The 14,953-nt window shown below is 59.2% G+C and overlaps 1 protein-coding gene across 2 annotated transcripts; it reads left to right on the top strand.

Annotated features, from left to right (window-relative positions):
- Positions 1-99: 99 nt before the first annotated feature.
- On the top strand, positions 100-13,543 carry Armc6 (armadillo repeat containing 6). 2 transcript variants are annotated; one of them, XM_005409611.2, is made up of 8 exons: positions 100-224; positions 7,311-7,443; positions 7,958-8,040; positions 8,683-9,256; positions 11,575-11,720; positions 12,066-12,197; positions 12,477-12,614; positions 12,973-13,543. In XM_005409611.2, the coding sequence occupies exons 2-8, from the start codon at positions 7,323-7,325 to the stop codon at positions 13,183-13,185; spliced, it is 1,407 nt and encodes a 468-aa protein (XP_005409668.1). In that variant the 5' UTR covers positions 100-224; positions 7,311-7,322; the 3' UTR covers positions 13,186-13,543. The 2 variants fall into 2 exon arrangements, with proteins under 2 accessions (XP_005409668.1, XP_005409667.1); XM_005409610.2 differs by having other exon boundaries at positions 101-466.
- The last annotated feature ends 1,410 nt before the right edge of the window (positions 13,544-14,953 follow it).

The following is a 14,953-nucleotide window of genomic DNA, read 5'->3' as shown; positions in this document are numbered from 1 at the left end:
CCGCCGCTCGAGGCTCCTCAGCCGCGGCCGCGCGGGGCGGGGATATGTAAATGAGCCAACGGTCTCCGCAGCGCCGCGCCGCGCAGGCGCAGGTCGCGGCCGAGCCCTTGTGCGCAGACGCAAACCGCCGCGGCCTCGCCCTCTTGCGCAGGCGCGCTGTCCGCTGCCTCTCAGGGGACGCTCCCTAAGGCGCAAAACTGCCCCCACTGGGACCATTAACAACGGTGAGCGGCCCGAAAAAGGCAGCAGAGACGACTCGCTGGTGCGCATTAGTGGCCCTCTTGGCTTTACCTGCAGTTGCGCTCACCTTTCGTTACTCCCGGAGAGATCTACCTGGCTAAAAGGGGCGGAGGCGCCTCGGCCCCATTGCGCCTGCGCGGCGTACGGCGGCCGGAAGGGGCCAGAGGCAGCGCGGCGGGTGACAGCTGCGAGCCCCACCCTTTCCCCACGTGGCTGCGACGACTGGGTGAGAATCAGGGGCGACGGATACCCGTCGCGCGCCGAGTAGGGAGTGGACGCCGTGGGGAAGGGCTGGTGACTGGGGCGCGGTTCTCGGGGACTTGGTTTGGGAGAAGGAAAGAATAACAGAAGCCCCTTGGGCCCAAATCCCTCGTTTACTTGGAGTCTGCTTCCTTTCATTCATTTTATTCATTCCTGGGGCTCCGCCCTACGCCATAGAAGCAAGGCGGCTAAAGCCGACAGGCGGATAAATAAGTGAACCGAATCGCTGTAGACACAGGTGATGCTTTGCAAATAATAAAAGAGTGATCGTGTGTAAGCTCGGGAACTGCTTTCAGCAGACTGGGTCTGCTTTGTAGTTTTGCTGTACTGGCGATCGGACTTGAGCTACGTCTGTCTTTTTTTATTTTATTTTTTTCTTGAGACAAAGTCTTGCTCAATTGCTCAGGCTGACCTCGAGCTTCCGTCCTTCCTGCCTCAGCTTCGAGTAGTTGGGATCAGAGCGGTTTTGAAGTTCGTGTTTTGGGCAGCGGGCAAAGATGAGAAGACAGCGCGCTAGCAAGGAGGCTGGAGGGAGGCGGAACCCACTGCAGGGTTCTGCGCAGGTGCCCGACGTGACAGTGGTCTCGTGGGTTGGCAAGGCCCCGCAGGTGCTGTGTGGGGGGACGAGAGGCGCAGGGGTGGCAGGTGAGGCGTGGGGCAGGTGAGCAGGGATACTGGCTGTCAGCTGGGGGCCTCAGTAACCCTTTTGCTTCCGCCCAGCTCAGGCCAGCAGCATCCTCCTGACTGACAAGGCCCTGACAGTGCCACCTCCCCTGCCTTTGGCCTGGGCTGGGTCCCCGTGACCACCCCCAAGCACTGTCTTGCTGCTGCATTCAGATCTGTGCGTTCGGCCACCGCTTGGCCACGTGTGCTGGCGGGCTGGGCTCAGGGTGGTCAGAGCCAGACACCCCAGCTTGTTGAGCTCCGCACGGGCAGAGGGGGCTTTGCGGGGCCAGAGAGCACGGACTGTGAGTGGCCAGCTAGGAAAGCCCTGCGGAGGACTTGAGTCTGGGAACGGGGTCCCTGAGGCTGGGGAGGTGGCACGGGTGTGGCCAGGCCCCATGCTGGCAGTGGACCCCCGTGGGCTCTGGGAGATGTGCTGTGTGTCCGGAGCCCTGCCCGCCAGCGCTGAGGAGCCCTTGGAAACAGCATCGCTGCCCTCCTCGCCTTTGACCCTGGAAATCCTTAGCAACCCTTCCCGGGCTCCCTGCTCTTCTGGGGCTGGCAGGTGGGAAGTATGATGCCTGTGCCCCCCGGAAACATGCTGGCCAATCTACCGCTTCGGCGCAGAGCGAGGCACAAACCCCTGGTGTTTGTTAAGCGCCACCTCTATGCAGTCCTCTTCCCAGCGCACCGTAGGGTGCCGGGAGGTCACCCCCGCCTCGGACCTGAGGGGTCAGGGAGGGCCAGGCATCTGAGTCCCACAGGCCGCGCCCGCCACCCCAGGGCACAGATGGAATGTTCACATCTTGTGTCACCGCCCCCAGACGGACCATCGCCCAGAGTGCCCATTTCCCACATGGCCTAAAATTACCCGGGAGCCTTTGCCAGGTTCTTGTACCGCTATTGTAGCACACGTCCCCCGCCCCGTGTCCACACACAGACTTCATGATGTGTGATTCTAGAATGGACAAGAGAAGAAAATAAACCCAGGGACCAGAGTTATAGCTCAGCAGCACAGCGCCTGCCTGGCAAGCGCGAGGTCCTGAGTTCGATTCCCAGTACCAAAAAAAAAGAAAAGAAAAAGAAAATAAACCCAAATTGTTAAAAGAGGAAAAAACAAATGGTCCTAAAGACAGTATTTGTACAATTGAAAAGTGGGGGGCTGGGGATTTAGCTCAGCGGCACAGCGCCTGTCTGGCAAGCACGAGGTTGTGAGTTCAATTCCCAGTACTAGAAAAAACAAAAAAGAAAGCAGATCACTGACTGCATATTAGAAAATAGTATATGCCGGAGGTAAAGCTCCGTGGTAGAACACTTGGCTACTTCGTGGGCTTTGGGTTCCCTTTCCATTGCCAACAATAATAATGATAGTAGTAATAGCAATAATATTGTATCAGTGGTAAATTTCCTGTGTGAAGTTTGACTTGTAGCCAAACATGGTGGTACACACATAATTGCAACACTCTGAGAGGCTGAGGCGGAGGATTCAAGTTCAAGACTAGTCTGGGAAATTTAGTGACTTGGTAAGACCCTAGCTAAAAAAAGAAAAAAAATTGATTTGTGCTGTGGTATACAAGACAAGACCCTTTTAAAATACATGCCGATGTTATTAGGAGGGGCGAGATCATATACCTGAGACACACTCAAAAGTAGCTGTATACAGATACACAGATCAGTGTGGCAGATTCCACCGGGCATGGTGGCGCATGCCTGTAATCCCAGCACTCCCAGCCTCAGGAGGCTGAGGCATGAGGATCGCCTCAAGTTCAAAGCCACCATGAGTTCAAGGCCAGCCTGAACTGCATAGCGAGATCCTGTCTCAAAAAGACAAAAAACAGTTGAGGTAGGATCTTGCTAAGTTGCCCAGGCTGGGCTTAAATTCCCTCCTGCTTCACCGTGCTGCCTCAGCCTTTCAAGTAGTAAAAGGAGATTTTTTGTTTTTTTTTTTTTTTTTGAGACAGAGTTTTGCTCTACAATCCAGGCTGGCCTTGAGCTCACATTGATGATTCTCCTGCCTCAGCCTCCCGAGTGCTGGGATGACCGGTGTGTACCATCAGACCTGGCCGCAAAAGGGGATTTTTCGTTTTTTTTTTGGTACTGGAAATTAACTCAGGACCTTGTACTTGCCAAGCAAGGCACTGTGCCACTGAGCTGTATCCCCAGCCCTAGAGATGTATTTTAAATGGAAACAATAATCAGTTCCAGAATGGAAAGTTGGTATGACTGTAAACAAAACAAAACAAGGCAAATATAGTAAAACAAGTAAAATTTTAAAAATTGTTAACCTCTGCTAGGCTCTGAGCCTGCGGTTTGGTACCCTTTGTTATAAGGGGGTGGCAGATGCACGGTGTTAATGACACTCTTGCTACGGGTTGTTTTATTTCATCTTCCTTTTCTTTTTCTCTTTCTTTCTTTTTTTTTTTTTTGTCTTGCTTTTCATACTGGGGATCTCTGCACTGAGCTGCATCCCCAGCCCTTTTTTATTTTTATTTTGAGCCAGGGTGCATTTTGTTCTTGGTTCAGAATCAGATGTTGTCAGTTGTTTTCTTTCTCTCCTTTATCCTCTGTGGTACTGAGGACAGATCCAGGCCTCTGCACTGAGCTGCATCTCCGGTCCTGTTCACCTTATTGTGAGACAAGGTTTTGCTAAGTCATCCAGGCTGCGCTCACACTTTGGACCCTCCTGCCTCAGCCTCCTGAGTAGTTGAAACGATCGGCATGTGCCACCACACCTGACTAAGGCTTCTCTTCGGATGAAGTGAGATCTAGCTGTGGATGTGGTTCCTGCCCACTTCTTTGTCACAGTCCCCTTGGTTCCCCCAGTGGCCTGCAGCCCTGGGTTTTATCCTCTTGATCTGCCTGCTGGCCAATCAGCAGGTATTGGAAGCAGAACCTTTCCTCGTCCTCCCTGTATGACCTAGCACCCCTCATAGAGACGGGCTGGATTAAAAAATGTGCTTTTTGGTGCTGAGAATGTAAGCCAGGGCCTGGCACATACTGGCCAAGCTACACCCCTTCCCCTAGAGCTACATTCTTTTCTTTTCTTTCCTTTTCTTTTCTTTTCTTTTTTTTCAGGTACGGGGAATTGAACACAGGACCTCATGCTTGCCAGGCAGGTGCCACTGAGCTAAATTCCTGACCCCAGAGTGCTGGATTCTTTTTTTAAAATTGTTTTTATTTTAAAGAGGGAAACAAATAAAAATGGTACAAAATTTGAAAACAAGATGATAGGAAATTAGCAATGCTTTTTATAGTGCTTTTTTTTTTTTCTGGTACCGGGAATCAAACTCGCAACCTTGCACTTGCCAGGCAGGCGCTGTGCCGCTGAGCTAAATCCCCAGCCCCTTACAGTGTATTGTTATTTTCAAAGTGGTTGCTCGGATTACCAGATACAGGCATGCAAAATTGATCAAACAATATAAGCAATAATTGTTCCTTTCCATGAACCAATAGAAATTAATGGTACAATTATCTTAGTGCCAGACTCTTGAAGGGCCAGTTTTCAGAAAAATCTGCTGGGTTTGTTTTAGTAGTGTGAACACATTTTGATTTTGATATCCATTACTTTTTCAAAAGTTGGTGTTTTGGTTTGTTGACAGGGGCCTCTCTATGTTGTCCAGGCTGGTCTGGAACTCCTGGACTCATGTGATCCTCCTGCCTCAGCTTCCTGTATAAGTGGGACTAGTTTGTTTTGATTTGGTTTGGTTTTCGAAACAGGTTCTGGCTGAACTCACTACGTAGCCCAGGCTGGCCTGGAACTCTCCACAATCCTCCTGCCTCAGCCTCCCAAGTGCTGGGATGAGGGTGTGCCACCACGCCCGGCCAAACTACACATATGCTGAGGGTTAGGTTAGGCTCAGACCCAGGAGGGGCCTTTCTCCCAGGAGGCCCAGGGCCTCTGTGCAGGAAATGATGTTGAGGGACCCAGAGCTGGTGTCCGGGTGCCCGGCCCTCCTGTGCCGTCTTCTGGCATTTTAGTATTACTAGGACATTGGGCTGTGTTTGCGTACAAAACAGTACATCTTGAGTTCATGTTTATGTTTCAGTTCAGATGCAGGAGTTCCTAGATCCTCCCGCCACCCTCACTGAGGTTTCCTTGATAGGTGACACAAGTCACGCACGTTTTGTTCTGTACGGATGTTTGCACGTGTCTCAGTCACTTTCTCGTGCTGGGATGAAACACCCGACGCCCACCGCTTGGGGAGGAGAGGGTAATTTGGGCTCAAGGCTTCAGTCCTGGGCCGGGGCTGCAAGGTGCAAACTGCCAGTGGGAGGGCTTGGGAGAGGAAAGGGCTGCAGCACTGCGGCGGGAAGCCAGGGAGGCTGCAGCTGCACTTCTGGGCCCGGGCCCCGCCCCCCCGCCCCCCCCTTCTGGCCGGGCTACCTCCTAACTGCACCCCCGGGGGATTCTCCGGGATTGATGAATACAGAGGTGCATTCTCCAGTCAGCTCCCAGAAGCCCTGCTGCTGAACACAGAGCAAAATAGTTCCAGAGTAACATGACCAGTACCATTTTCCTCCTGAACACCAGCGAACTTTTCTCTTGCAGCGTGGACTCCCCTTAAGGTCCATCTCAGCTAGAAGGTAGACAGTTCTCGAGCAAAGGTGGTTTGACTGAACAGTTTTCCAATATGGGAGTGTTTTGCAGCCAGGTGTAGTGGCATCTGGGAGGGAGGCTGAGGCAGGAGGATCCTCATGAGTCTGAGGCCAGTCTGAACTGCATAGTGAGACCTTGTCCAAGTAAAGCAAAACGAAACACCAAATAGTGTTTTTGTTACCAGCGGACACAGAAGTCACTCTCGAGGCCAAAAGGCCCCCTGAGTTCGGTCACCCCGGGGCTTGGAGGGGCCAAAGGGAGTCGGCCCATCTGCCAAACAAGGACCCAAGAGTTGAGCAGTCTCCTGAGTGCAGCGGCTTACTCAGCACTGATCGGATTCACAGCACGTCAGGGGGGCGCTCGTGCAAAGCGTACGCTGGGAGCTGCAGCCGTGCCGCCAGTGCGGGTCTTCCTTCCGCGGCCCGCACCCCTGAGGACATGGTGGGTGGGGGGATGGCGGTGGGCAGTGCTGGGACTCGAGAAGCAGCGGGGAGTCGAGCGGGCATCCGAGTGCGGACAGCGGAGCGAGGCACAGGCAGGTGCGGGCCCGTGCGGCCGCTCTGGAGCGCAGCACCCGGCAGGGTCCGCGTGAGCCGGAAGCCGCAGGCGTCCTCGCGTGTGCCGGGGAGTTTGGTGCACGCAGCGTGCGCGGATCCTGTGCGGTGCACGGAGAACTCGTGCTGGTCCTGTGGGGAAAATGCATTTTTCTCTGTATTTTTTCTTTCTAAAATGCGGTTATTTTGCGAGTTTCTTGGAAGGGTCTAAGATAGGCGTTGTGGCACACGCCGCGTGCTTATCGCACTGTAGGGTCGGTCACCCCCCAAGTCCTCGCACACGCACAGCCGCACGCTCATCACAGCGCGTGCGCACTCTGAGCGCAGAGGCAAGCGTCGGGCGGTGCTTCCTGCTCACATCTGTTCTGCAGCACTGGAGATGGCGCCCAGGGCCTTCATGCTGAGCTCCATCCCCCGGCCCTTTGTTATTTTTTGTTTTGAGACAGGGTCTCATAAAGTCACTAAGTTGCTCAGTCTCTGCTTTAATTTGCAGTCCTCCTGCTTCAGCCTCCCAGGGTATGTGCTACTGAATTTTTTTTTTTTATTACAAAGACATACAGTGTATTGTCAATTGGACTTTCTTGGGTAAAATACTTTTCGTTTTGTTTTGTTTTGTGTTTTTGAGACGATGTCTTGCTGTGTAGTTCAGGCTGGCCTTGACTTACTATGTACCCCAGGCTGGCCTCAAACTCTCAGTGATCCTCCTGCCTCAGCCTGCTGAGTGCTGGGATGACGGGTGTGCGCCTCCGCGCCCAGCTTCTTGGATAACATAGTGATCGGGCTAGGGGTGTGGCTCAGTGGGGAGTGCTTGCCTAGCTTCTGGGTCTGCACACGCTGCCCTCTTGGCACTTCGGAAGCCCCAAGCACAGCAAGCCGCCCCCCTCCTGGGATCTAGCTTTGCGTTTCCGAGGCTGTGGGGGGCCCTGCGGGGCGCATCCTCCCAGCTGGGCCCGGTGCCGCTGCGTGTCCTGCTGAGGCGCCGGTCACCTTCTCAGCTGCAGGCACAGATGGCCTCCCGGCACATCACGCAGGAGACCTTCGATGCAGCCGTGCGAGAGAACATGGAGGAGTTCGAGATGGGGCCAGAGGACGCCCTGAGGGAGGCAGTGGAGCAGTTTGAGCTGCAAGGTCAGGCGGCCGCTCACCCCAGCCAGGGCCCGGGAGCCTGCAGGCAGCTCTCCCCAGCCGTCACCCGTCCCCTGGCGCAGGTGCCTCTCTGTCCTCCGCGGCTCAGCCTGGGCGTGGGGTCACAAAGGGTGTCACCGGCGGTGGGAGGGGTGGCTGTGGGGGGCGCAGTGAGGGGGGTCCGGAGACCCGGCCTCCGCAGACCCGGGCAGATGGCTGGCGACCAGTGCCGTTTCCCGTGTGGTCCACAGGGAGGCGCCTGGACAGCAGGGCCGTGGGGCCAGGCGTCTGAGGGCCCTCGGCTCCTGTGGGAGGCAGCGTGTGGGGGCAGCTCAGCTCACCACGGCCACGCTGCCACGGTGCCCTGTCGGCTGGACTGGGCTCAGGGGTACGGGGTTGAAAGCTGGAAGGCTGTGGACGTCCCCGAGTGGGGTGACCCAGCAGGGGACGGGTGGGACTCCCAGGACGGCCCAGAGGGCGGCGCGAGCCTGTCTTCGGTGTCCCTGTCTCCCTGCAGGCGTGGATCTGAGCACCGTCCTGAAGGTGGCGCCCAAGGCCGCTGCCGAAGGCGCCCTGGAGCCCGTGCACGCTGTGGGGCAGGTAGGGCAGGCGGCCGCAGTGGGGCCTCGTCACCGCGTGGGGTCCCCTCGCCGCGCAGGCCCGAGGGCCCCCGTCCTCCCAGGGTGCCAGCCAGCCGGCACTGGCAACCAGCTGTGTGTCGGAGGCTGGCAAGGCCGCCATGCCTAGACCGGGTGCCCTGTGCCTGGCGGACTCCAGTTAGGGCCCCGGGCCGAGGGTTCGGCGGTTCCTCTGGCCTCCCAGAGGGAGGAGGGTGCAGGGAGACGGCACGCAGGGGCGGGGCGGAGTGGGGCTTGGTGGCGGCGTCAGCTGCTTCCCTCCTGTTTAAAGTCACCCTCAAGGCTGGCGCTGGGCAGACTGAGGCCCAGGCAAGAAAGATAAAGCTTCGTCCCCGCGGGGGTCCTGCCAAGCCCCGCCTGCACAGGTCTCTGAAAACTGCCTCTCTCTTGTCCGTTCCTTCTGCCTTTCACTCGTGAGGCAAAGATACCTATTGAACCCCGTGCAGTTGTGCACGTCCATAACCCCAGCCCTTTAGGAGGCTGAGGTAGGAGGACTGCAAGTTTGAGCCCAGCCTGGGCAACTTGGCAACCTGGTGAGGCCCTATCTCAAAATAAAAAATAGAAAAGGGGTGGGGGTGCAGCTCAGTACTGTCCCCTTTCCCAGGCCCTGGATGACCTGCGGGAGGCCGTGGCTGGCTCGCACCGCCAGGAGGTGTCCGCCCACCTGGCCCGCTTCTGTGAGCAGTGCCACGAGCACAGGGCCTGCCGCTTCCTGGCGGCCCAGAAGGGGGCCTACCCTGCCATCCTGGCCGCCTGCAAGCTGGCAGCCTCGGGCGACCGGGGCCTCCTGCGCCAGGCCCTTGGTGCCCTGGCGGTACTCACTGATGGCCAGCCCGACCTCCTGGACGCCGATGGTGTGCAGCTGCTGGTGGCCACGCTGGCCCAGAACGCCGACGAGGCCGATGTGACCTGCTCCGGGATCCGCTGCGTGCGCCACGCCTGCCTGAAGCACGAGCGGAACCGGCAGGCCCTGGTGAAGGCTGGTGCGCTGCCCCTGCTGACCGGCGCCATCGCCCGGCACGGCTGCCACGCCGACGTGGTCAGGGAGGCCTGCGGGGCCCTGCGAGTCATGACCTTCGATGATGACATCCGCGTGCCCTTCGGCCGCGCTCATGACCACGCCAAGATGATCGTGCAGGAGAACCGAGGCTTGCAGGTCCTCATCGACGCAGCCAAAGGTGGGAGCCGCGGCCACGTGAGCCAGTGAAACTGTTCACTTATTGTTTTTTTTCCGGTACCGGGAATCGAAGTCATGACCTCGCGCTTGCCAGGCAGGCACTGTACCGCTGAGCTAAATCCCAGCCCGAGCCAGTGAAATGGGGGCAGGGGCCACCGTGGCCAGGGGAGAGCGGGTGGGCGGGCGCGGCCCGGGGGGCCTGTGCTCAGCGAGGACAAGGCCTGGGTTCCCTCCCGGGACCACAGAAAAGACAGTCGGGGCTCGGCACGGCGTCAGGTGTCCAGCTCCAGGGCTGTTTCCCAAGACGTGGTCCTGCCCACGTGGCAGGCTGACAGGAGGCGTCTGATGTGCCCTGTGGCTCTGAGGGACTCCAGGCCAGCACTGACTGGATGGGGAGGGGAATCTGTTCGCAGCTGCTGTGGTGGGGCCAGGTGGAGGTTACACTTGCTGATGGCCTGGAAATGGTGCTCAGGGACAGAATGCTGGCCCAGCATGGACAAGGCCACGGGTTCCATCCCCAGCCTCACAGAGAAATCAAAACGAGCCAGCAATGGTGGTATATACCTGTCATGCTGTGCTCTGGAGGCTGAAGCAGGAAGAGCCCAAGTTCAAGACCAGCCTGGGCAATTTGCGGCCACCTTGTCTCAAAGTAAATGGACTGTAGTTCAGTGCAAAGGCCCTGGGTTCAGGTCTTAGTATCATGCACGCACAGATGCTCATCCCTACAAAATGTACACTTTGTACTTGGCCGTAAACCCTCGTGCAATATGTGTGCCTGGCTCCAGGATGACCGCAGAGCTATCACAGGCAGTCCCTGGTTTCTGCCTCCTGCCCTCCCCACCCCCTGAAACAGGCCTGACGGAGCCCCACTAGAGAACCAGTTCCTGTCCCCACCTGCCCCTGGCTCTGCCCTGGGGCCAGGCCTCTGTGGGATTCTGCCCCATCTGCTGGGAGGCTGGCCTGCCTCGGTTTCCCCTCCATGCCTCTGGAGAGAATCAAAACAAGTCCTGAGCATCTGCAAGTCAGGCTGCTTTTCTAAGTAGTTTGTATCTTTCCTGTGTATTTATAGCAGCTTGAATTAGTCAGCCTTCCCAGAGACACAGACTGGTAGCCTATGTGGTTGTTTTTTCTTTTTTTGTCTTTTTGAGACAGGGTCTCGCTATGCAGTTCAGGCTGACCTTGAGCTCACTTTGTAGCCCAAGCTGTCCTCGAACTCGCAACGATCCTCCTGCCTCAGCCTCCCGAGTGCTGAGATTACAGGCATGCACCACCATGCCCGGCTGCGTATGTGTTTCAATTTGGGGTGTTTCTTTTGTTGTTTTTTTTTTCCAGTACCGGGAATCGAACCCACAACCTTGCGCTTGCCAGGCAGGCACTGTGCTGCTGATCTAAATCCCCAGCCCTGCATATGTGTTTTTATATGAAGTCTTTTTTCTTTTTCTGGCCATGTTGGGGATGGAACCTAGGGTCTTACACATGCTAGGCAAGCACTCCACCACAGAGCTGCACCCCTAGCCCTCTTTTAGTTTTTTATTTTGAGATAAGTTGCCCAGGTTGACTTTGAATTTGCCATCCTCCTGCCTCAGCCTCCTAAGTAGCTGGGATTACAGGTGTGCACCATGCTAATGTTTTATTTTGAAATAGGTTCTTGCTACATTGCCCATCCTGGCTTACAATTTGTGATTCTCCTGCCTCAGCCTCCTGAGTAGCTGTGCAGCCGGCTGAGATTGTTGTGTACAAGCGGTGGTGTGCTCTTGCTTCTGCAGGCCTTCAGCTGACTGGAAGAGGCCGATCCGCAGAGACGCACCCGCTGCTCCAGCTGCTCAGGAGGCTGAGGGCAGCTTAGTGAGAGACTCCATCTAGAAACATTTTTTTAAAGGGCTGGGGCGCAGCTGGCTCAGTGGTAAATGCTTCCTAGCATGGGCGAGGCCTAGGTTCCATCCCTGGCAGTCAGTATCCTCCGCCCCAGCCACAGAACGCACCACAGCACTTCCAGAGAGCCCAGGCAGGTGACACCTTGCACGTCACCGACCTTGGATGTGAGCTGTGTGCGGGCGCCACTGTGCTCTGTGCCCGTCAGCTCAGTCCGTGTGTCCCACTGTAGCTACTGGTTGCACCTGGAAAAGTCGTTCCCACTGCACAGTGGGAAAAATAATCTCCCGCGTTGGCCTGTGGCCTATTCCGGTTTGCTTTAGGCGCTGTCATCAGTGGTCTCGAGTTTATTTGTAGCGGGGCCCGGGTTAGGGTGGGGGGCTCACCGCGCCTGCAACAGCCAGCAGGGGGCGCTGCGGCCGCACTGACTGCGCCCCTCTCCCGCAGCGTTCTCCGACCACCCCGGCGTCCTGGGCGAGCTCTGCAGCACCCTGGCCCGCCTGGCCGTGCGCAATGAGTTCTGCCAGGAGGTGGTGGACCTCGGGGGCCTCGACGTCCTGGTGACCCTGCTGGGCAGCTGCAACGACCACCAGGTGGGGCCTGCGCCTCGCGGGGGCAAACCCGAGCTGGTTCCCCAAGCTCCTGACTCACGAAGCTCCTGTCCCCCTGGGTCCCAGCCAGCCACCGCTCGCTGTTCTCCGCACCCGCTTTCTAGAGGAGCGGGGAGGGCGTGGACGGGAAGCTGTCGGCGCAGCCAGGGCCCCAGCCCCAGCGAGTCCCTCTGGGCGGGGGCAGCCAGGGTGCCCTGCCCGCCGAGGCTGGCGGGAAAGGCTCCCTGCTGCCGCTGGCACCGTGGTCCAGATCCGTGCGCGAGGGCTGCCCCAGGCACAGGGCGGGACGGGCTGGTGTCGGGGTGACCGGGCCTCGCCCCCTCGCAGGACCTCGTGAAGCAGGTGCTGAGCGCCCTGCGGGCCATCGCGGGCAATGACGACGTGAAGGACGCCATCGTCCGCGCCGGCGGGTCAGAGGCTATCGTGGCCGCCATGACGCAGCACCTGGCCAGCCCCCAGGTACCGACGCGGCACACAGGGCGGGCAGTGTGGGGCCTGGCCGGGCTCGGCCCGCGTGAGGCTCTGGCCGCTTCCAGGGCAGGGCCAGGGCGAGGGGAGCTGGGCTGCCAGGTGCTGGCCCTGGGTGCCCGGAATTGTCCCCCGCAGCCCAGGAAGCCCCGCAGGACTCACCACCTGCAGCGCTGTCCGTGCTGTCCCCCACGAGCTCACGGAGGCCCCTTGGGAGCCCGCGGAGGGTGGGGTCCGGGTGGCGCGCCCCAGCGTCCGTGCCGCCCGCAGGTGTGCGAGCAGAGCTGCGCGGCCCTGTGCGTGCTGGCGCTGCGCAAGCCGGAGAACAGCCGGCTCATCATGGAGGGCGGTGGCGCCCAGGCGGCCCTGCGGGCGATGAAGGCGCACCCACAGGAGGCCGGCGTGCAGGTGGGCATCGGGAGGCCAGCGGGGAAGCCCTGCCCTTCCCTGCCCTTCCCTGCCACGCCCCCACTCCGCCCGCAGGGCCTCCACCCTTCCCATCTCCTGACCCGCTGTGCTCTGCCCGGGCGGGCCGTCTGTCCCCTTGTCTGTCCCCTGGTTCCTTCTGTTTAGTTGGCGTTTTCTCCTTTCTACTTTTTCCGGGGCTAGGGCTGGACCCCGGGGTCTCATGCATGCCAGGCAAGTGCCCTGCTGCTGAGCTGCACCCCAGCCTTACGGTGCACAGCCGTCATGCTGCGAGGCCCCGCGGGCAGAGGGGAGCCCGGCCCGAGACCCGCCTGCCCCGCCTCACTTCCCCTCTCCACAGAAACAGGCCTGCATGCTCATCCGCAACCTGGTGTCCAGGAGCCAGGCCTTCTCCAAGCCCCTCCTGGACCTGGGCGCGGAGGCGCTCATCGCGCAGGCGCGGGCGGCCCACCAGGACTGCGAGGACGTGGCCAAGGCCGCCCTCCGGGACCTGGGCTGCCACGTCGAGCTCCGGGAGCTGTGGACCGGCCAGAAGGGCGACCTGGCACCGTGACCCCTTGCACGCATCCGCCGCGCAGTCCTGTCCCTGCCGGGACCGCGTCGAGGCTGGGGACCCGAGGGGAGGTATGGGGTGGCCCCGTAGTTGTCGTCCAGTGTCGCCCGGCAGCTCGTGAGTGGGCCGTCACCAATCCGCCCCTCTCGGGTCGCAGAGCCCGGCTGAGTATTTCGTGGGGCAGAGGCCACGCCCTCCCACCTGACTCCCGCGTTCGGCTGCGCTGGCTCTGTTCCCGGTGCTGTGCTCGCGGGCCGCAGGGCCCGGCTCTGGGTTTCCCGCCTGGAAATGGGCCTCTAGCGCCTGGCTCCTGTCAAGCATCGCGATGTCCGCTAATAAAGGTCACCAGTGGACACTGGAAGGGTCTCTTCCTACCAGTGCTGAGCCTTAGGCGGGGTGGGGTATCCAGTCTGCAGGCCATGTTGGGGCCAGGAGGGCCCCACCCGCCCCCCAGCTCAGCGGCCTTGAGCAAGGGATGTGGCCTCTCCGGACCTCGACTTTGATCCATTCAAATCTGGAGTGGGTGACGCCCCCCAGTGCGTCGGTGCAGGGCTGGCCGGACTTGCGCCTGTCCCCCGGGACTGCCCTGCGCAGCCCGTCTGCCCGTGTCACGGCGCTGCCTTGCCGGGAGGCTTCAGCAACCCACTCTGGGCCTCGGTTTCACCACCGTGAGACATCATCACCCGGGACCCCAGGGCCACCCCCCGTCCCAAGTATTCTGCGGGTCCCTGGCAGCCGTGGCACTGCAGCCTCCAGCTCGCCTACCCTGAGGTCACACTCTGAGGTCACACTGGCCGCTGGGCAGCTGGCTCACCATGTGTAGCCCGCTTAGTCTGAGCCTCGGGACCAGACCTCAAAGGCCTCCCCGCCGTGGAAGCGGAGGCTGCTCCTCAGTCCCTAACCTCAGGACACATCCTTCCCAGGGAGCTCTTGGTTTCCATGGAAACAGCCCCGCCCCGAGCTGGTAGTGGGGCACCCTGGTTCCCCCTCCTCCAAGCGCCCCCCCAGTGAGCCCCACAGAAGGGAAAGCCCTGGCAGCTCAGGGCGGACAGGACCCTCCTGCAGGTACCCTGCCTGCCTTCCCTATCTCTCAGGGACTCACACGGTGCCCTGACTTCTTTTTTTTTTGCCTTTTTTTTGAGACAGGGTCTCACTATGCAGTTCAGGCTGGCCTTGAGCTCACTTTGTAGCCCAGGCTGGTCTTGAACTTGCAGTGATCCTCCTGCCTCAGCCTCCTGAGTGCTGGGATTACAGGCATGCACCACCACCCCCGACTCACCCTGACTTCTGATTCCGCCACAAGTGTGACTTGGACGCTTGATCCTCTGTCCCATGGGGTGGAGTTACAAAATCCATGCCCGAGTCTAGTGTCCGACCTGCCCACGGCTCCTCATTGCCTTCCACATAAAAACTAACAGTACCTTGTGTCTGCAGGCCCTGCACAGCCTGGGCTCTGCCCCCACAGATCCTTATTCATGGTCCTGGCCACATCAATCTCCTACCCCGGGACCTTTGCACAAGCCAGGCCCTCTACCAGGAGCCCCCTTCCTCAGAGACAGCCTTGCCACATCACCCCAGGTGCCCAATCTCTGACCTCTGACCCCTGGGAGGTCACTTGGCCTGTGACCCCTCCTGTTTGGGCTGCCCCTGCCATCTGTGAACTTGCCGTGGGAGCCCCTGTGCCCCTACCCCAGCTTCCCATCTGTTGTTGACCGACCCCTCACCCACAGCCTCGAGCCCTCCCTGGCCTGAGCCAGTGCTTTTGGAC

Source organism: Chinchilla lanigera, unplaced genomic scaffold (genome assembly GCF_000276665.1).
Source record: "Chinchilla lanigera isolate Chin_1 unplaced genomic scaffold, ChiLan1.0 scaffold00123, whole genome shotgun sequence".
In the NCBI taxonomy this organism is placed as follows: domain Eukaryota; kingdom Metazoa; phylum Chordata; class Mammalia; order Rodentia; family Chinchillidae; genus Chinchilla; species Chinchilla lanigera.
The sequence above is the reverse complement of the archived record's forward strand: the minus strand, read 5'-3'. Positions and strand labels throughout refer to the sequence as shown.